The following is a 20,705-nucleotide window of genomic DNA, read 5'->3' on the forward strand; positions in this document are numbered from 1 at the left end:
TGACTAATTTATGGGAAATTGTCCAGTTTTTAAATTGGATCAGGGAAGTCCTTATAATGTTGCTGTTATGGACAGGGAATCTCAAAGGAAAGAAGAGTGGTCCTCAGTTCTCAGCCTCCTGAATAGTTAGGATTACAAGTGGTGAGCCACCAGTGCCCAACTTGGCAGCTGGTTTTTGGGTGTTTTTTGTTTGTTTGGTTGTTTTTTTTTCAGTTGTGGGGCTTGAACTCTGGGCCTGGGCACTGTCCCTGCGCTCTTAAGCTCAAGGCGAGCGCTTTACCGCTTGAGCCACAGTGCCACTTCAGGTTTTTAGTGGTTTATTGGAGGTAAGAGTCTCAGGACTTTCCTGCCAGAGCTGGCTTTAAACCGTGATCCTCAGATCTTAGCTTCCTGAGTTTTTGATGAAAGGATTGCCATTGAATCTTGAGTTATGATGAAACTGAAACTTATGGGGCGGGGGGAGCGGGGTTGTGGGGGGGACAATCATCTGCCTGACCTGCCTCTTGAACTGAGCTCTTTGAATACACGGGGTCGTTTAGGATTTAGATTAATGAGGAAAACTGAACTGAGTGAATACATAGTCTTCTGTGAATATATAGGGAGATAATGACAGAAATGAGAATGGACACAAGATGTTATGGTTTGTTGTAAGCTGTATCTATAGGTAGAAAGAAATTGGACATTAAGGCATTGATATGATGTACTATGAGAGTATGAGTAGTGTCCAGTAACAATAATGAGGATAGTTTACAGTTACTGAGACTTTCTGCATGCTGGGCAACAGCTACTGTTAGAAACACTTAGCATAATGTGACTCATTTGTTTATCTTTGTCTTCATTTTATAGGTAAAGAAATCAAGGTAGAGAGATAAATGACATTCCTCAGAATGTTATAAAGTTTGTACAGTGGGAATAAGGACACATAAACTGACTTTGGAACAGATTTGTTTTTTCAATATTGAGATTTGAATTCAAGGTAACATGCATGCTAGGCAGGTGCTTCACAGCTAAACCATACCCTTAGCCCTTTCTTCCACTGATTGTTGCTTGCTTTCTTGCTGCACTGGTACTTGAATTCACGGCTTCATACACTTAACTTTTTTGCTCAAGACTAGTGCTCTACCTCCACTTCCATCCTGTTGGTGATTAAGTGGAGATAAGAGTCTCTTATATTTGTCTGCCAGAGCTGGCTTGGAACCATGATCTTCATTCAGATCTCAGCCTCCTGAATAGCTAGGATTTCAGATTTGAATCACCAGTGCCTAGCTGTCTTGATTTCTTTACCAAGTTGAATTGACTAGTCCCCAAGTACAGTATATTTATTTAATTATACCTTCATTGAATTCTTTCATTTGTCATGTAGTTCCCTGAATACATGCCTGTACAAGAAGATTAGGCATCTTGGTTGTCACCTCCATTTTTGCCTAACAGATGACCCTGCATCCTGAGTCTTATATAACAACAATTAACCACTGGGCACCAATGGCTCACAACTGTAATCCTAGCTACTCAGGAGGCTGAGATCTGAGGATCCTGGTTCAAAGCCAACCCTGGCAGGAAAGTCCGTGAGACTCTTTATCTCCAATAAACTACTAGAAAAACAGAAGTGGTGCTGTGGCTCAAGTGGTAGAGCGCTAGCTTTGAGTTGAAGAGCTGAGGGACAGTGCCCAGGCCCAGAGTTCAAGCCCCACAGCCAACAACAACAACAAAAGAGTCTCACTGGACTTTTCCTGCCGAGGCTGTCTTTGAACTGTGATCCTCAGCTCTCAGACTCCTGAGTAGCTAGGAGGCATGAGCCACCAGCGCCCAGCTCAGTTGGTTCACTTTTAAATTTTATATTCCCAATCCCTGACTTTTAATTGGAAAATTAAGTAGTGGCAAATGGTATCTAGCAATAAAGATGATAAAGATAAATAAATCATGTCTGTATAGCCTTTATTAAAAATATAAGGATGTAATCATACATACATAATAACAGAATCTAGCATATCATGCATGTCAGAAAGAAAGATATGTTGGGTCTGGGAAGGTGGCTCAGTGGTAGAGCGCTTACCTTGCATGCATGAGGCCCTGGGTTCGATTCCTCAGTACCACATAAGCAAAAAGAAAAAAGCCGGAAGTGGCGCTGTGGCTCAAGTGGTAGAACGCTAGCCTTGAGCTGAAGAGCTGAGGAACAGCGCCCAGGCCCAGAGTTCAGCCCCCATGACCGGACCCCCCCCAAAAAAAAGAAAGATAATTATTCCAGTAGTTTCGCATACCAAATAGAATTGCTTCAAACTTAGAAGGATACTTTTACCTTTGGTACAAAAGCTTACTCATTTTCAGGTGGTTTAAGGTTGTAGCAATCAGTTCCCCTTTCCCCTTTCCAGCTTTTCCCCTTTCCCCTTCCCCCTTCTTTCCCCCTTCCCCCTTCCCCCTCCCCTTCCCTTTTTTCTTTTCATCAATTGTGTGGCTTGAAGTCTAGGCCTGGTACTATACCTGAGCTCTTCAGCTCAAGGTGAGCTTTCTACCACTTGAACCACAGCACTACCTCCAGTTTCCTGGCAGTTAATTAGAGATAAGAGTCTCATTAACTTTGGTGCCTGGGCTGGCTTTGAACTGTGATCGTTAGATCTCAGCCACCTGAGTAGCTAGGATTACTGTCATGAGCCACTGGTGCTCAGCAACTAGTTATTTTTTTAAAACATAAGTAGTTTAGAGGTAAAATTCATTGATTGTAAGCATAAAAAAATTCCAGCTGTGGCTGACTTACACAAAACCATAATTTCTTGGAAGAATGAGTTAACCTGTAGATTGAAAATTGGGAAATAGAGAACAAGTCAAAGATAGTCATTATTCACTCTGCAAATTCTTTAAGAATTTAATGGGCAAGTTTTACATTGTTTAGAATTGTTACAGTGAGTTCTGTTGGTGTTGATTGGTCTAGGAGAGGACAATTGAACTTGAGGTTTTACAAAGACTAGATTACACAGTGAGAAGGATATAGTTCTCTCAAAAACAAATATGAAACACTGAGTGCAGTTAGAACTAAAGGATGGCAGCTAAGCCTTCATAATTTAAAATAAATGGATCTGACTGGCTTCAGTGGTATAAATCCCAAATACTTGGAATGTAAGGGTAAGGTAGAATTATGATTGTGAGGTCAACTTGGGCAAAGACTATCTCTAGGGGGAAAAATAAACTGATCAATCTTTGATCCTTAAGATTAAATTACTTCTAAAAAATGTAAGCCTCAAAGCTGGGTGCTGGTGGCTCATGCCTGTAATCCCAGGTACTTGGGAAGCTGAGATGTGAGGATCATGGTTTGAAGCCAAATGGGACAGGAAAGTTCCATGAGACTCTTATACCCAATAAACCACCAGAAAAATTAGAAGTGGCACTGTAGCTCAAGTGGCAGAGCACTCACCTTGAGCTGAAGAGCTCAGGGATAGAGCACCCAGGCCTGGGGTTCAAGCCTCACAACTGACCCCCCCCCAAAAAAAAAGTGCGCCTCAAGTTTTTTTTTTTTTAATGGGGTCTGGTCGTGGGGCCTGAACTCTGAGCCTGAGCACTGTCCCTCAGCTCTTCAGCTCAAGGCTAGCGCTCTACCACTTGAGCCACAGCACCACTTCCGGCTTTTTTTCCTGCTTATGTGGTGCTGAGGAATCGAACCCAGGGCCTCATGCATGCAAGGCAAGTGCTCTACCACTGAGCCACCTTCCCAGCCCCCTCAGGCTTTTTTTCTACATTGTATTTTATAAATAATTTTGTTATTAAGGTGTGTACAGAGGTGTTACCATTTAGTAAGTCAGGTAATGAGTACATTACTTTGTGTGGAGAATATCACCCCTTCCTTTGGTTTCCCCCATTCCTGCCCACAAGCCACATAGTGTATATTGTATAGCATGATTGCATTTGTTTATCCTTATTCCCTCCCTTTCTGTGCCCTTTCCCCTCCCCAAAGGAAAAAAAAGAAACACCCAAAGCAAAAACAAATACCATTACCACCAACAGCAATTACACTAACCAAGAAAAAGAACCCCAAAAACATGCTTCCATTTCTTGCAGTTCATTTCCATAAGTAGTGTTTTAAATGTTTAGAGAAATTACACCTTTGTTGCACTGGTTAAAGTGGGTAATAACTTCGTCCAACTACATAAAGATAATAAAAATATAATTTAAAAAGCCAGGTTCCAATGGTTCACACCTGTAATCCAAGGATGGCAGTTCAAAGCCAACCTGGGCAGAAAAGTCCATGAGACCCATCTCCAATAAAATACTCCCAAACAGCTGGAAGTGGTGCTATGACACCAGGTGGTAGAGCGCTAGCCTGTAACACAAAGAGGCTCAGGGACAGTGCCCAGACCCAGAGTTCAAGCAACAAGACTGACTCCCCCTCAAAAAAAATTTTTTTTTAAGATGTAAGTCTCAGATACTTAAGATGTTACCTATTAGCAATATGAATATTTTGATTCTTACATGATCTTTATTTTTCTTTTTAGACAATGCGAAGACATAGAAATGAAGTGACAGTTGAACTGCGGAAGGTAAGGATGATACACACTTAAGAAAATGAATGGAGGCTGGGGGTTTGGCTCAGTGGAAGAGCACCTGCCTGGCGAGCACAAGGTCCTGAGTTTGGTCCTCAGCTCTGGGGGAAAAAAAAAAAGAAAATGAATAAAAAGAGTTTTCAGATGTTAGCATTTTGTATTACTTGAATAATTAAAATACTCTGACAAATTTTACAGGAGGTATTCCTAAAACTATCTAGCATAAAAATACATAATAAAAATATTTTGATGGTTGTAGGTGCTACTAGAAGTTCTTTGTAGCCTCATAAGTTTCACAACATCTCATGAAGTTAGTTTTTCCTTAAAATCCTTTCTATGGGCTTTGTGCTGGACAGGATTACTCTCTTTCCCCATTTTTAGTAAATTTATCATAGCTACAGAGAAGGAACAATGGCTGCGCGGAGTGGTGTCCACCTGCCATCCTCTGTGACATGGTGAGGTACAAGTAGGAGGATCTCAGCCCAAGTGGGCCCAGACATAAAAAGCCATAACCCGGGTGCCTAAAAAACAACCAGCACAAGAAAGGTGTTGGAGGCATGACTCAAGTGGTAAAATATCTGCCATTCAAGTTTGAGGCCCTGAGTCCAAAACTTAGTACCGAAAAAAGAAGGAAGGAAGGAAGGGAAGGAGAAGTAAGAAGTTAGTTACAATTCTTATGAGTGAGCCAAGATGCTGATAGCTTGTAATCCTAGCTACTCAGGAGACTGATAACTGAGGATTGTGGCTTGAAGCCAGCCCAGAACCATTAGCTCTTGGAGTAATTTACATTTTGAATGTTAAGAGTACTATATATTCCATTCAAGCAAATTCTTTTTCTAATATTAAAATAATTTTTGCCTTTCAGTAGGTATGTTTTCCTTTTTTCCCATATTGTTTTTGGATCAACTTGATAAAATAAACTGTTCCTTTGACCTACTCTAGATTGAGAAAGTTGGGGAGCCTCTAACACAAAATAAATACCACTTAATTTAAGTGAACTATACAATGTTCTCTGACCACAATCTGATTAACGTAGAAATCAGGGAATAAAACCATTACTTCATAGCTGTGAAAGTTGTTTTTTTTGTTTTGTTTTGGGGGGGGGGTCCGGTCGAGGGGCCTGAACTCTGGGCCTGGGCACTGTCCTTCAGCTCTTCAGCTCAAGGCTAGCATTCTTACCACTTGAGCCACAGTACCACTTCTGGCGTTTTTCTTTTTGCTTATGTGGTGCTGAGGAATTGAACCTAGGGCCTCAGGCATGCAAGGCAAATATTCTACCACTGAGGGACCCTGCTGTGAAAGTTTTAAAGCACTTCTAATCAATATATTCTCATGCCAGGAACTGTAGATTGCAGTTAAGATGATACATTATTAGAAAACTTGATAGTTAGTAGGGAGATTAAACAAATACTAGGAACTTTAAATATAACAAATTTAAAAAACATGAATGCATTGGTCAAAACTAAGTGGTTTAAAACAATAGCCATTTTATCAGCAGGAAGGTTTTCTGCTTTGGTATAGTCCATCTTTCTTCTAGCTTTTCTTATTGTCTCTGTTTAGTTGGTGGGTGGATTGGTGATTTGACCATCTTGGATGGTCTTGGGTAAATTTCTAGCTGTTGTTTGAGATGGGATCTTGATTGTCCTCCACAGAGCTTCCACATCCACTGGGTCACTGCTTTTAGAAAAAGCACATCAAGAGATGATATTCCCCTTTGTAAGCACTTTGCAGATTGACTTGCTTAGTATCTTTTCCAAAGCAGGTCACGTAGCTGGGTTATGATCAGTGCAAGACTGTACTATCCAAAAGTATAGAAATAGGAAGGGAAATTATTACCGTTTGTGCAAAGAAGGAACCAGCGACATTGAATATGAGCAACTTTTATGTCAACAAATTTGAAAACAGGTGAAGTAGCAGTTTCCCAGCAGGAGGGAGAAAAATTGCCCAGCTGATTGAAGAACATAGAAAAACTTAAATAGATTTAAAACCAAATTAATTTCAACTAAAAATATGCCTGTTGGGTATACCCCTCTGGCAAAAGAATAGTCTTATATAAAGCACCAAAGGTAGGGGTTGGGGAAGGATCTGGGCACTGGTGGTTCATGCTTATAATCCTGCTGACTCAGAAGGCTGAGTTCTGAGGGTTGTGGTTCCAAGCCAGCTGGACAAACAATTCTGTGAAACTCTTATCTCCATTTAACCAGCAAAAAGTCAGAAATGGAGATGTGGCTCAGGTGACAAAGTACCAAACTTAAGTGAATAAGGCTAAGGGACAGCACCCAGGCCTTGGAGTTCAAGTCCCAGTACTGGCACACACAAAAAAGTAATTATAGGGGCTGGGAAGGTGGCTCAGTGGTAGAGCGCTTGCCTTGCATGCCTGAGGCCCTGGGTTCTATTCCTCAGCACCACATAAGCAAAAAGCCGGAAGTGGCGCTTTGGCTCAAAGTGGTAGAGTGCTAGCCTTGAGCTGAAGAGCTGAAGGACAGCGCCCAGGACCAGAGTTCAGGCCCCACGACTGGACCCAAAAAAAAAAAAAAATATAAGCAAGCATCAGTGGCTTGTGCCACTTGCAAGCTATTTGCAAGGCTAAGATCTGAAGATTGAGAGTCAAAGCCAGCTCAGGTAGACAAATCAGTGAGATCCAACTAGCAAACAAAAAGGCAGAAGGTGGAATGCCAGTATTGAGTGGAAAAAGCTGAGCAAGAGTGTGAGGCCCTGAGTTGAACCTATAGCCTTGGCACTAAAAAATTAAAAAGAAAGCAACAGTAGACATACATAATTACCCATATTAAATGATCTCAGTATTATACTAACAATATCAGTTTCTAAATATATATGGACTTCACATGCCTTTATTAAATAAAGCTTGTGGATTAAGGTATTTAAATTTTCTATTTCATCTGAACTACTGTGAATAATCTAGCCATTACTAAGAAGAATCTCTTATAGGTAAAAATACATATTTTTAGTTTTAATTTTCTATTTAATCTGAATTTCATTAATATTAATGCCTCTTCAACAACCTTCTTTGGTAGTCCAACACTCCCATATACATTATATTGAACATTAAATTGAAATTTCAAAATATATCATTTGAAATTTTAACTTGAAAAAACATTCAAAATCATCTAGCCTTTTCCCCCTTTTCTTTCTTTTTGTGGTACTGGGGATTAAACACAGGAGCTTGGGCTTGCTGGGTAAGCATTCTATCAGTTGCACATCCAATCCCTTTGTTTTTAGTTTAGGGTGTTGGTGGTGGTGCTACTACTATAGGTAGGTGTGTATGTGTGTGTGTACATTAGACTTCAGGGCCTGGTACTGTCCTTAAGCCTTGTTTCTTTAGGGATAGCACTCATTACTTGAGCCACACTTCTTGTTTTATGGTGATTAATTGGAGATAGGAGTCTCGTGGATTTTTATGCCTGGACTGGCTTCGATCCTCAGATTTCAGCCTCCTAAGTAGCTAGGATTACAGTGTGAGCTACCAGTGCCTAACAATATTTTAGTTTTTCAAATAGGCTCTTACTAACCATGCTCTGGTTTATCTTACTTTTATAGTCCTCTTGCCTCTACCACCTGAATAGCTAAGGTTACAATCATGTTCTACCACACCTGACCCTACATTTAATCTTTTAATCTAATATAGTCATTTGTTTCTAATTTAAATTTTTTTATATGGGTACTGGGGCTTGGTGTCAATGTCTGGGCATTGTCCCATAGCTTTTTTGTTCAAGGCTGGGATTGTACTACTTAAGTCACAGCTTCACTGCCAGTTTTTTGTATTTTTTTGGTTGGTCATGGGGCTTGAACTCTGAGCCTGAGCGCTGTCCCTCAGCTCAAGGCAAGCACCTTACCACTTGAGCCACAGTGCCACTTCCAGTTTTCTGGTGGTTTATTGGAGATACGAGTCTCACAGTCTTTCCTGCCTGTGCTGGCTTTGAACTGGGATCCTCAGATCTCAGCCTTCTGAGTAGCTAGGATTACAGGCGTGAGCCACTGGCACCCAGCTTCCGCTTTTTTTTTTTTTTTTTTTGGATGGTAATTGGAGGTAAGAACCTCATGAATGGGCTGGGAATGAGGCTTAGTGGTAGAATGCTTGCCTAGCATGCATGAAGCCCTGGGTTCAATTCCTCAGTACCACATAAACAGAAAAAACCACAAGTAGCACTGTGGCTTAAGTAGTATAACGCTAGCCTTGAGCAAATGAAGCTCAGGGACAGTCAAGCTCCAGGACTGGCAAAACCGAAACAAAACAAAAAAACTAAAGATAAGAACCTCATGGACTTTACTGCCCAAACTGGCCTTCAAATCAGATTTCAGCCTCTAGAGTAGGTAGGATTATAGGCGCAAACCACTGGAACCCAGCTTCTAATTTTTTTTTCCTTGTACCTTAACTAAAAACTGAGAGAAAAATTGGTGATTAATTCAAGGTTACATAATGTCTGAAAGGTTACAATTGGAAACTATTTAAGTCCCACAAAATGTAGACTGCAGAGAATTGTTATTTATAAGAGCCAGATAGCAAGAGTTTAATCTGAGGTAATGGTAAATTGGTGGCATTTATGTTAATGAATTTATATATCTTCAACAAGCATGTACACACCTTAAACTCTTCTGGTTAAGTTGCCTTTTAATAAGTTGCTTCAAGCAGATGTTAGCAATAAATAGATAAAAATTGACATACTAGTTGAAATATATTTGAGGAGCAATTATAATAATGCATTCTCACATTTAAATTTTCCTTTTTTTGGGGGGGTAGTTATACAAAGAGGTTACAATTCCATAAGGCAGGTTATGAGTGGAATACTTCTTGATCAGTGTTACCCCTTCCATCATTCTCTCTCTCTTTTACCCCTTCCCATTCCTACCTTCAACCCAGATTTAAATTTAGATCCTCATTATAAAACATAGGTCAAAATAGTTGGTGCTTAATGAATCTTTTGTGTGTATAAAAGCTGTATAGTTTAGCTAATTTTATTACTAATGTCCAAGTGAGGACTTGGTTTGCAATATACACATTTAAATATTAATAAAATTATCCACATATATTATTATATTAAGTTGTGATGATTTTAGTAGATTTTTCTTTAACAATAAACCTTTATGAGTTCTTAAACATCCAACATTGCCTTTCAGAACAAAAGAGATGAACACTTACTGAAAAAGAGAAATGTTCCCCAAGAAGAAAGTTTAGAAGATTCAGATGTTGATGCTGATTTTAAAGCAGTAAGTTGCCTGTTTTTGTTGGTGATGGTTGTGGGGCTTGAACTCAGGGCCTGGGCACTGTCCCTAGTCCTCTTTGTGCTCAAGGCTAGCACTCTACCACTTGAACCAGTGCCACTTCCAGTTTTTGAGTGGTTAATTGGAGATAAAAGTCCCTTAGGGACTTTTCTGCCCAGGCTGGCTTTCTGCTCAGACTGGCAAAAAAAAAAAAGTCTAAAGATAAGAATCTTATGGACTTTCCTGCCCAAGCTGGCTTCAAATCAGATTTCAGCCTCCTGAGTAACTAGGATTACAGGCATGAGCCTGAAATAATTTTTATAGTAACCAAGAGAGCATTTTTTAAATTAAGTCAATTTAATAATGGTAAGTCCGGTATATTTACTCTAACTTTAGCATACAAACTATTGAATAAATGTAGTTTTGTTAATTAAACTCTGCTGAACTACTTTTTTTCTTTTTAAGCAAAATGTGACATTAGAAGCTATATTACAGGTATGTTATTTTAATATTCTCATTTTGAAGTCTCTTAAATAGGGGAGTTGTTTTTTAAAAAAAAATTCTAAAACTTGTGTTTGGTGTTGCAGAATGCCACAAGTGATAACCCTGTGGTCCAGTTGAGTGCTGTTCAGGCAGCAAGGTAAATACTAATTTGTCTAGATATAATTATGGTCTACCCTAGAGTGTTTCTAGCTGATAGTCTAGAAGCAGTATATTATTGTTTGTGTTCATAATTTGAAAATTACAGCAATTAATTTCTTGTGTTTCTTTTTATAGAAAACTGTTATCCAGTGACAGAAACCCACCAATTGATGACCTAATAAAATCTGGGATTTTACCAATTCTAGTCAAATGTCTAGAAAGGGATGATAAGTAAGTATGGATTTGATTCCCTTTTTTGGGTTAAATTAAAATTTAGAATTGTTATTTACCCAAGGGGTTCAGTTCTATTAAATTTTATTTTGTCTTTTGTGGTGCTAGAGCTCGAACCCAAAGCCTTGCATGTGTTAGGCAGGTACTCTTATCACTGGAATGTACTCCCAGCCTGACCTTTTTTAATTGACATGCATTTTAATGTAATTTTCTTATTCTGGGATCATATTCAGCAGAGGTAAAGTACCTCTGTTTTTAGTTTCTAAAGTTTACATATTTTAAAGGAAAGACTTAGCTCTCTTGGTTATTGCCTCTTCTAATTAATTGTAAGTATTTATAGTTTATACTTGTTATGTTTCTTTTTTAGTAATATTTTAAAACAACCAAATAGTATTTGAGTCACCCTTTGCTCATGACTCTATTTATAGCTTAACCTCGTGACAAGTCAACATGGTTTCCAAACTAAGTGGCTGTTCTGTACCCTGGGAGTATGCTAGCTGACCACTGATTTTCTGTGTATTCTATAATAGAAATCCAGCCACCATCAGTTGTCCTACATCATGTTTTTTTTGTGGTATATTAGGAGTAAGAGGGCAGGCTGAATTTATCCAGAAGAGAAGGGGAAAACGCCACTTGCTATTTTTTGAGGTATTAGCTTCATTTCCATTTGTTTTTAGACATATCACAGGACTGTCTCAAAACTTTGTCAGTTTGAATTAACTGGAAAAAATATAAATGTGAACTCCAAAATTCTTTAAAGCAAATGTTATTTTTATATTTAAGAGTATTTAGACTGAAACTTGGGATAGTTTTCTAAGTGTTGTCCAAGGAAATTTTTAGTGACTAGATAAAAATAGTGGTATATAAATGTTGCTACTAAGCCTTTTTGGTATTTAAAAATACCTTCTGTCTCTATCATATGTTATAATCTCCACTCCCCAACCATAGACTCTTAAAACTTTAAACAATATATATTTTGTAATTTCTATAACAATATTTAAATTAAGGTAAGTTTTATTGTAGCTATTTTAAAAATAAATTTTATCCTCTTGCTACTTTTAAGGCTTTAATTTGTCCTTGGTCTCTGCTGTGAATTTCTGTGGTAGTTGTTTGTTTGCTTATTTGATTGATTGCTTGTTTTTCCCCATCTTTTCTTCTCTCCAGCCTTTAGCATAAACTTACATAGTTGTATCTGTGAAACAGCACTTATATAGAAAAGTATGCTAAAATATGTACAGCTTGATGAATAATTATAAGACATAGACTTATATAATTATACTCAGTACAAGAGTAGAATATACCTATGGTTTAGATATGACTTAACCACTCAAGGCTCAAGAGTAGAAATATACCCATGGTTTAGATATGACTTTATGGATTTTTTTTCGTGGAAAGTTGTGTTACAATGTAAAAACCATACATAGACTTGGGAGCCACATACCCTGGTTTAACTCCAGGACTTGCTGTTGACTAAAACCCAAGTGTATGTTTTCTGGACCTCAGATTTAGGTGCTTGTGAAGAATGGAAATAATATTTACAAAATACATATTATGTACTTGTTGCACTCATTTATGCTTTCTAGATCTTGTCCCTTTTTCACATTATTTAATGGAAGACTTTCCTTGACTTGTAAAAAAAGAAATTGACTTTTTTTTAATACCTTTTCATTTTCTCTTGTATGGCTTCCCTTTTCAGTGTTTGTTAGACCTCCCTACCTGCTTAATAACTCCCAATCTGGCACAGCATATATCATCTTAAATCTTTTATCTTGATTGTCCTTTTACTCATCTTCTGCCTCTGATACGATTTTATTCTCTTTCTACCAGAATTCATCTTATAAGTTCTTCTTGGCTACTGCATTTTCTCATTTACTGTCTTTTTAACCTGTACAGTATATTTTCCATCCCCACTGCCTGTTATATTGCTATTTAATTTCCCTAAAATGTATTATTTCTTGAATTTCATTATTGTTTTCAGTGTTCACAGTCTTTTCTTCCAGTTCTCTAGCTTCAGTGTTCACAGATTTTTCTTTCAATTCTCTAGCTTTTGGTTCAACTAGGTCTGTTTTTTTGTGGGGTTTTTTTTGGGGGGAGGGGGATAGGCTAATCTTACTTGCCCTCTGGTATTCTTTCTACCTGTCCTAACAGTGTTTATGTAACTTCCTTCTGACAGTCTCTCCTATATCACTATCACTTTTTTTTTTTATCCATTCTGCCTATTATTGACTAACTTTTTATTTTTTGTTGGTTGTGGGTCTTGAACTCTGGGCCTGAGCACTGTCCCTGAGTTCGTCAGCTCAAGGCTAGAGCACTACCACTTTGAGCCACAGTGCCAATTCTGGTTTTCTGTGGATAATTGGAGATAAGAGTCTCAGGGACTATCCTGCCCTTCCTGGGCTGGCTTTGAACCTTGATTCTCAGATCTCAGTCTCCTAAGTAGCTAGGATTACAGGTGTGAGCCACCGGTGCCTGGCTTGCTTAACATTATTTTCTTTACTGCTCTTTTCAATAGCACCCTGTATTGGTATGTCTCTAGAATAAATTCCAAGTTCTGAAGTGTATTTTTCAAGATTACACTCCCCTGATTCCTACTCAAAACTTTAAAACATATTCTCATAGACACATTATATTTTAGCACTCCTCCTTGGCTTTAATTCTTGTAATCTATTTCATATCATCCACATACAGCATTCTACCTGTGATTTGTTTTTGTTTTTGTTTTTTAAATTTTCAGCTGTCATTGCCTGTCTTTGAGAATCCTTTTTTGAAAGGATAATTCAGTTTTCACTTTGTGAGGTCTTCTATACTATCCCAAATTTTGATGACCTTGTGTTGTTACAGAATTATGTAGCATTAAAACAGCTCTAACATTTAATACAAACTGCAATTGTGCAGTAAGATGGGGGTTCCAGCTTTCGGAGCAGTCTAGAGGCTATGAGAGTGAATTAAGTGAGATTATAAGGACTTTAATTAGTATAGTTACATTAGAGATGATTCTGTAAAATGCAGGAAATATTTAGGAGGTTAAATGGTCATGATTGATGAAATCTATACTCTGGGATGGAGAAATCAAGGGATGATAGGCTAAACATTCTAACACTAAACATAAAGAAGCAGGTTTTTATAGCAACTGGCTTTGAGATGCAGTAAGATGTTTAAGCAGAAATGTATAGTAGGCAAATGTACAGCAGGCAATTGGATAAAACAAGGTGAAATTAATTCAAGGATAAAATAACCATAGGTCTGAGGTTTATAAATTTAGATGGCAGTTGTGTCTAAAAAGTTTTTTATTTTTTCAGTCCTTCATTACAGTTTGAAGCTGCTTGGGCACTAACTAATATAGCATCAGGAACTTCTGCACAGACTCAAGCTGTTGTACAGTCTAGTAAGTCAATTCAATTCCTTGCTTCTGAACTTTTCTTTCCATTTTAATGATACTAAGTCAGGATTGTACAGTAAAGACTGAATTTTAGCTTACATTATTTTAAGTGGTAAATTTTCTGTTACTTTAATGATTGAAATCCTTCTAAAAACTGTCATTAGTCTGTCAGTAATTTTAATTTTAGTTACTGGAAATGAAGTAGAACTTTAAGGGTAGAAACTAACCTCTAATAACAGGAGAGAGAGAGTGTGTGTGTGTGTGTGTGTGTGTGTATGTGTGTGTGTGTGCGCGCACACACTGATATTAGGGCTTGAATTCAAGGCCTTAGCTCTGCTCGACTTTTTTGGCCAAAGCTGGTGCTCTTGATTCTAATTATGGCTTGCCTCTAATTCTGGCTTTTTGCTGGTTAATTGGAGCTAAGCCCTTCTTAGATTTGTCTGCCTGAGATGGCTTTGAACCACTATCCTCTGATTTCAGCCTCCCGAATAGCTAGTATTATAGGCATGAGCCACCAGTGCCTGGCTTTTTGTTGTTGTTGTTGTTGTTATTGTGTGTGTGCTGGTCCTGGGGCTTGAAATCAGGGCTTGGATGCTGTCTCTGAACTCCTTTTGCTAGTGTTCTATCACTTGAGCCATGGCTCTACTTCCAGTTTTTTTGGAGATGAGAGTATTACAACTTTCCTGCCCAAGCTGGCTTTGAGCTGTGATCCTCAGATCTCAGCCTCTTGAGTAGTTACGATTATAGGTGTGTAGTTAGGATTACAGGATTACTGTTTAAAGCCAGCCCTGGCAGGATAGTTTTTTTTTGTTTTTTTTTGTCGGTCCTGGGGCTTGAACTCTGGGCCTGGGAGCTGTTCCTCAGCCCTTCAGCTCAAGGCAAGCGCGCTACCACATGAGACACAATGCCACTTTTGGTTTTCTGGTGGTTTTTTGGAGGTGAGAGTCTCACAAACTTTTCCTGCCTGTGCTGGCTTTGAACTATGATCCTCAGATCTCAGCCTCCTGAGTAGCTAGGATTACATACGTGAGCCACTGGCGCCCAGCTTTCTGTGAGACTCTTATCTGCAGTTATACCCAGAAAACCGGAAGTGGTGTTGTGGCTCAAGTAGTAGAATGCTAGCCTTGAGCTCAGAGAGTTCAGGGTTAGGGATAGCGCCAAGGCCCAGAGTTTAAGCCCCATACCCCACAACAACAACAAAAAATAAATGAAATTAATAAAAATAAAATGTGTCAGTTGTAATGAGTCAGTTGAAACCTTCATACATTATTGGTAGGAATGTAAAATGGTGTTGGATCATAAGTTCAAGGTCAGCCTGAGCTATGTAGTGAGCCTCCATCTCAAAAATAAAATGTGGCTACTTTGAAAAAACTTTTCATAAGGATAAATGTAAGAGTTACCACATGACTCAACAGTTCTATTCCTGGACAAAACTCAGAAACGGTGAAAATGTCCACATTGTGGACATCGTACACAGATGTTCACAGCAGCATTATTCATAAATAGCCTCAATATCCATTAAATGATGAGTGGATAAATAAAATGTGCACATAGTGGAATCCAGTATCAGAGTAAAATTCTGATACTTGTTACAACAGGGATGAACCTCCAGAAACATTATGCTAATAAGTGAAAGTATCTAGACAATGAGGCAGTTAACTATATACAGTATGATTTCATTTACCTGAAATGTCCAGAACAGGCAAATCTATGAAGATAGAAAGCAGATATTTAATGGTTACCTAGGGCTGGGGAAGCAGGTAGCAGAGGAGCAAATCAGAACTGATTGCCACAGGTGTGAGATTTCTTTGGAGGAGAGTATAGGGAGATGATGGAAATGTAAGGTTTGATTGTAGCAATGACTGTAGAACTCTGTAATAGTGCTAAAAAGTACAGCATTGTGATACACTTTACAACTGATGAATTCTATATAAGATACGAATCTTTTCTGTGTGTGTATGCCAGTCCTGGGGGTTGAACTCAGGAACTGGGCACTGTCCCTCAGGTTTTTTTGTTTTTTAATATTTTTATTTATTTATTTTTGCTTCAGAGGCTGGTGTTCTACCAGTTGAGCCACAGCTCCACTTCCACCTTTTTAACTTTTTGAGTGCTTAATTGAAGATAAGAACTTTTCTGCCCAGGCTTTCTTTGACCCGTGATCCTCAGATCTCAGCCTCTTGAGCTGTTAGGATTACAGGCGTGAGCCACAGGTGCCTGGCAAGGTATGAATCATTTTTAATAAGGTAGCTCTCATGTTGAGCAAAAATATCCCAGAGATGAATGTAGAGTTCAAATTGAAGACCAGCTTATTTTGGTAGAAGTAAGTAAAGTATGTAAACTATGTGAAGAGTGAAAATTATGTGACTAGCACTCTTATCTATTGTGGTAATGAAACATATGAGAGTGAAAATTATAATGATTCCTTATTTTAAAAAGGAACTTATTTATACAGTGGACCTGATATGAGATTAATCAAATCTTTGGTTAATCCTATAATTAGGAATTACAGTTACATGACTGAAGTTTTATTGTATAAGGTTATGTTGAAAAAATGAATTATTGGAAAGGTTTCATGGTGCCATTTTCTTTTTTAGTCAGTATAATAGCAACCTTTATGTATTGTCAGTTGATGTGTTACTCAAATAGTACTAGGGGAAAATATTGAAATTAGTTACTTTTTAAGGTATAAGTCTTGTGGCATTTATCCGATGAACTACAATTGGACCAGATCTTGTGTGCCAGATCTTGTGTGTTTTATTAACTCATTTAGGTTGTAATCTATAAATTTGTCAACATTTTTCCAGTGTAAATATTCCTGTGTTTGTTTTTTTTAAATCACAGATGCAGTACCTCTTTTTCTGAGACTTCTTCATTCACCACATCAGAATGTTTGTGAACAAGCAGTATGGGCTTTGGGAAATATTATAGGTAAGTTGAATTTAGGGATGAAAAGATTTAAGAATTAACTTTTTTCCTACATTGGCATAGCCATTACCTACTATGTTTCCTCTGAATTTATTGTGCATTGACTATATTCTTGCCTCATAAAAACTAACTTAAGGTGCTACTTTTTACGTGTAAAAGGTATAGAAGGATACAATTTGTATCAGTAGTGGTAAGTTAAATTTGTGTTCCCAAAAATTAAGAATGAGAGACAGCATTTGATGCTTTTGAATAATGGTGAGGAAACATAGAACATCAGTGTCCCAACATGAGCCATTGCATACATTTCAAACTTTCTCATCCTGAATGTAATTTTTTTTAAAATACAATTTTCATTTCTGTAGGTGATGGTCCTCAATGTAGAGATTATGTCATATCACTGGGAGTTGTCAAACCTCTTCTGTCCTTCATCAATCCCTCCATTCCCATCACCTTCCTTCGGAACGTCACATGGGTCATTGTCAATCTCTGCAGGAATAAGGACCCCCCACCGCCTATGGAGACAGTTCAGGAGGTAAATGAAGAATTGTAAAGGCCAGATGGAATATTTTCCTTATGTTTATACTTCAGGTGTTCATGCATAGGGAATGAAATAGTGTATATTCTAATTATATTGCAAGTAACATACTATAAGTAATTACTGACTCCTATGAAATAAAAGTTGGGTATTGTAGACTATCAGAAAGAATGTCGGTCCCTCTTAATGTCCATTTTTAATGACTATTTTCATAAAAAGAAAACTTAGAAAAACTTGAAAAAGAAAAAACTTCTAGGTTCTAGTAGTAGAGCACTTGCCTACCAAGCACAAGACCCTGAGTTAAATTCCCAGGTCCACTACCAAAAGAGAAAAGAAAGAAAGAAAAGTACAAAAGAAGACTAGAATCTCAAAAGTTTTATTACTGCTTTGCCTATTGGATATTACAAAAATATATATTGGAGCCAGGTAGCTCTTACCTATGATCCTAGCTACTCAGGAGACTGAGATTTGAGGATCACTGTTCAAGTCAGCCTAGGCAGTAAATCCATAAAACTCTCATCTCCAATTAACCAGCAAAAAGCTCAAACTGGAAGTGTGGCTCAAGTGGTAGAGAGCTGCCTTGAGTAAAAAAATTGAGCAATGAGGGGCTGTTGCAGGTTTGATTCCTCAGCATCTCATAAGCAGAAAAAGCCAGAAGTGGTGCTGTGGCTCAAGTGATAGAGTGCTAGCCTTGAACAAAAGAAACTCAGGGAAAGTGCCAGGCCCTGAAATCCAGCTCCCAGGACTGGCAAAAAAAATAAAAAGAGCAATAACTTGAGGTTCTGAGTTCATACACCAGTAACAATACAAGAAGAAAAAAATTGGAGTTGCTTCAGATAATATTAGTGAGAACACTAATGAGAATTGCTGACTGTGTATCTTTCCAATTTACATCCTTAGTCAGTGGTCTGCTACCTTTTGTTCTTATGTAAAAGTACTTACGGTAATTCTCTGGGAGGAATTCTTAAGTGACGAAACAAGTTTAATAGAAGGAAAGTGCAGCCTGGCACTGGTGGCTCACGCCTGTAATCCTGCTACTCAGGAGGCTCAGATCTGAGGATTGTGGTTCAAAGCCAGCCTGGGCAGGAAAGTCTGTGAGACTCGTCTCCAATAAACCACCAGAAAACTGGAAGTGGCGCTGTGGCTCAAGTGGTAGAGTACTCGCCTTGAGCTGAATTGCTGAGGGACAGCGCCCAGGCTTAGAGCTCAAGCTCCACAACTGACAAAAAACAAAAATAAAAACAAAACAAGGAAAGTGCACCATTAAGGGAAACAGGAGCTTGAGATAGGTTGTACAAGAGCAAACATGTGGTAAAGAAATCTTTTGGGCTGGGAAGGTGGCTCAGTGGTAGAGCGCTTGCCTTGCATGCATGAGGCCCTGGGTTTGATTCCTCAGCACCACATAAGCAGAAAAAGCTGGAAGTGGTGCTGTGGCTCAAGTGGTAGAGCACTAGCCTTGAACTGAAGAGCTGAGGGATAGCACCCAGGCTCAGAGTTCAGGGCCCACACTGGCAAAAAAAAAAAAAAATCATCTCTCTAGGACTTGGATAGTGTGGGAGTTGTTTGTGGTAATGATCGTGGATTGATCTTAAGAAAAAGTGATCATGATTTAGCAGATTTTTGGAAGGGATCTCTTCATATAAAGTTGCCATCCTTGTCACAATGATATGTGACAACATGTATGAAGTATTGCCAACCAATACTTTTAAGTAGATGCAAAGCAAAAATTTAAATAGAAAATGAGAGGAAAGTGCATTGTTAAAGGAAAGAGCCAGGCCCAAGCTCTGTGGGAGAGATTTTTAAATATCAGATTTTTAAAAAAAGATGTGTAAGGGTTGAATTCAACAAAGCTTTATGTTTTGTTTTGTTTTTTGTCAGTTGTGGGGCCTGAACTCTGGGCCTGGGTCCCTAAGCTTTATGTTTTATTGATTATAATTTCTTGATTAAAACTAAGATTGAAAGCTTTAATTTGCAAGTGGCACTGTGGCTCAAGTGGTAGAGTGCTTGCCTTGAGCTGAAGAGCTCAGAGACAGTGCCCAGGCCCAGAGTTCAAGCTCATAACTGACAAAAAAAAAAAAAGCTTTAGTTTGCAGGCTGGGTGTGTGGCTTAGTGGTAGAGTGCTTGCCTAGCATTCATGAAGCCCTGGGTTCCATTCCTGAGTATCACATACACAGAAAAAGCCAGAAATGGTGCTGTGGCTGAAGTGGTAGAGTGCTAGCCTTGAGAAAAAGAAGCTCAGAGACAGTGCCCAGGCCCTGAGTTCAAGCCCCAGGACTGGCCAAAAAATAAAAGAACTTTAATTTGGGCTGGAGGCATATCTGAAGTGATAGATCACCTGACTAGCAAACACATGGCCCTGAGTTTAAACCCTAATACCACACACAGAAAACATTAATTATGGTTCATATAGCTTATTAAGTAATATTTTTATTTTAAATCAGGTAAGTGAGACAATAATAGTAACTTTTCTTAAATAGCAATAATTGTATACTTGCATCTCAATTCTTCCAACCTGATATTTTATGTCATAAAGAAGCTTATTGAAGACAGATATTTTTCTCTAAGGTAATTGATCCCTGCCAATTTTACTTGAATATTTTAATTGGACATTTGAAATAGGCTTTTGGTTTTTTATATTTAATTTATTATTTATCTTCTTTCCTTTAGATCTTGCCAGCTTTATGTGTCCTCATATACCATACAGATATAAATGTAAGTAAAGCATGAACTGAGATGTGGAATTTACTCTTGATGGGACTAGAAAGGGCTTTTTAGACAAGGGTCAGGATATTTTGTCTATGTGTCAGCTTCTATAATGTTTTTGTGTGTTTTTGTTTTAGCACTGAATTTTTTTTCAGTTGGATAAGATTTATTAAGAACTAACAAAATATTTCTGTTGCACCTATGTTTGAAATTAAATGCACATGTATTTCCGATGACAGTAAGTTATGCAAAACGATTATAAGAACCTTCTAGCAGTAAGCCTCATCCTCGGGAATACGAAAAGAAATGTCAAAAGTTACAAAAAAAAAGTTACAAGTATACAACTTAACAAAGGGCAATAAATTTATAGAGAAATGGTATAGAAAACAAAAAGATATAATGTCGAAAACGAACTTTACAACTTTGGTGGGGTGGAGGGGGAGTGGGGAGGATTGGATCGTGGGTGGGGGAGGATGGGAAGGGATGGGAAGGGGAAACAAAGGAGGAGGCTACAATGCTTGATAAGAAATGTACTCATTA

The 20,705-nt window shown here is 38.3% G+C and overlaps 1 protein-coding gene across 1 annotated transcript in view; it reads left to right on the forward strand.

Moving 5' to 3' along the window:
- The first annotated feature begins 4,484 nt into the window (after window positions 1–4,484).
- Kpna3 (karyopherin alpha 3 (importin alpha 4)) overlaps window positions 4,485–20,705 on the forward strand; it is a 30,906-nt gene continuing 14,685 nt past the window's right edge. Inside the window, exons 1-9 of the mRNA XM_013034845.1 lie at window positions 4,485–4,526; window positions 9,666–9,755; window positions 10,215–10,244; window positions 10,337–10,389; window positions 10,527–10,622; window positions 13,922–14,007; window positions 16,843–16,929; window positions 17,289–17,458; window positions 20,130–20,174. Coding sequence (XP_012890299.1) covers window positions 4,485–4,526; window positions 9,666–9,755; window positions 10,215–10,244; window positions 10,337–10,389; window positions 10,527–10,622; window positions 13,922–14,007; window positions 16,843–16,929; window positions 17,289–17,458; window positions 20,130–20,174 — 699 coding nt within the window. The remainder of the gene's footprint in view (window positions 4,527–9,665; window positions 9,756–10,214; window positions 10,245–10,336; window positions 10,390–10,526; window positions 10,623–13,921; window positions 14,008–16,842; window positions 16,930–17,288; window positions 17,459–20,129; window positions 20,175–20,705) is intronic.

Source organism: Dipodomys ordii, unplaced genomic scaffold (assembly GCF_000151885.1).
Source record: "Dipodomys ordii isolate 6190 unplaced genomic scaffold, Dord_2.0 Scaffold197, whole genome shotgun sequence".
Lineage (NCBI taxonomy): Eukaryota > Metazoa > Chordata > Mammalia > Rodentia > Heteromyidae > Dipodomys > Dipodomys ordii.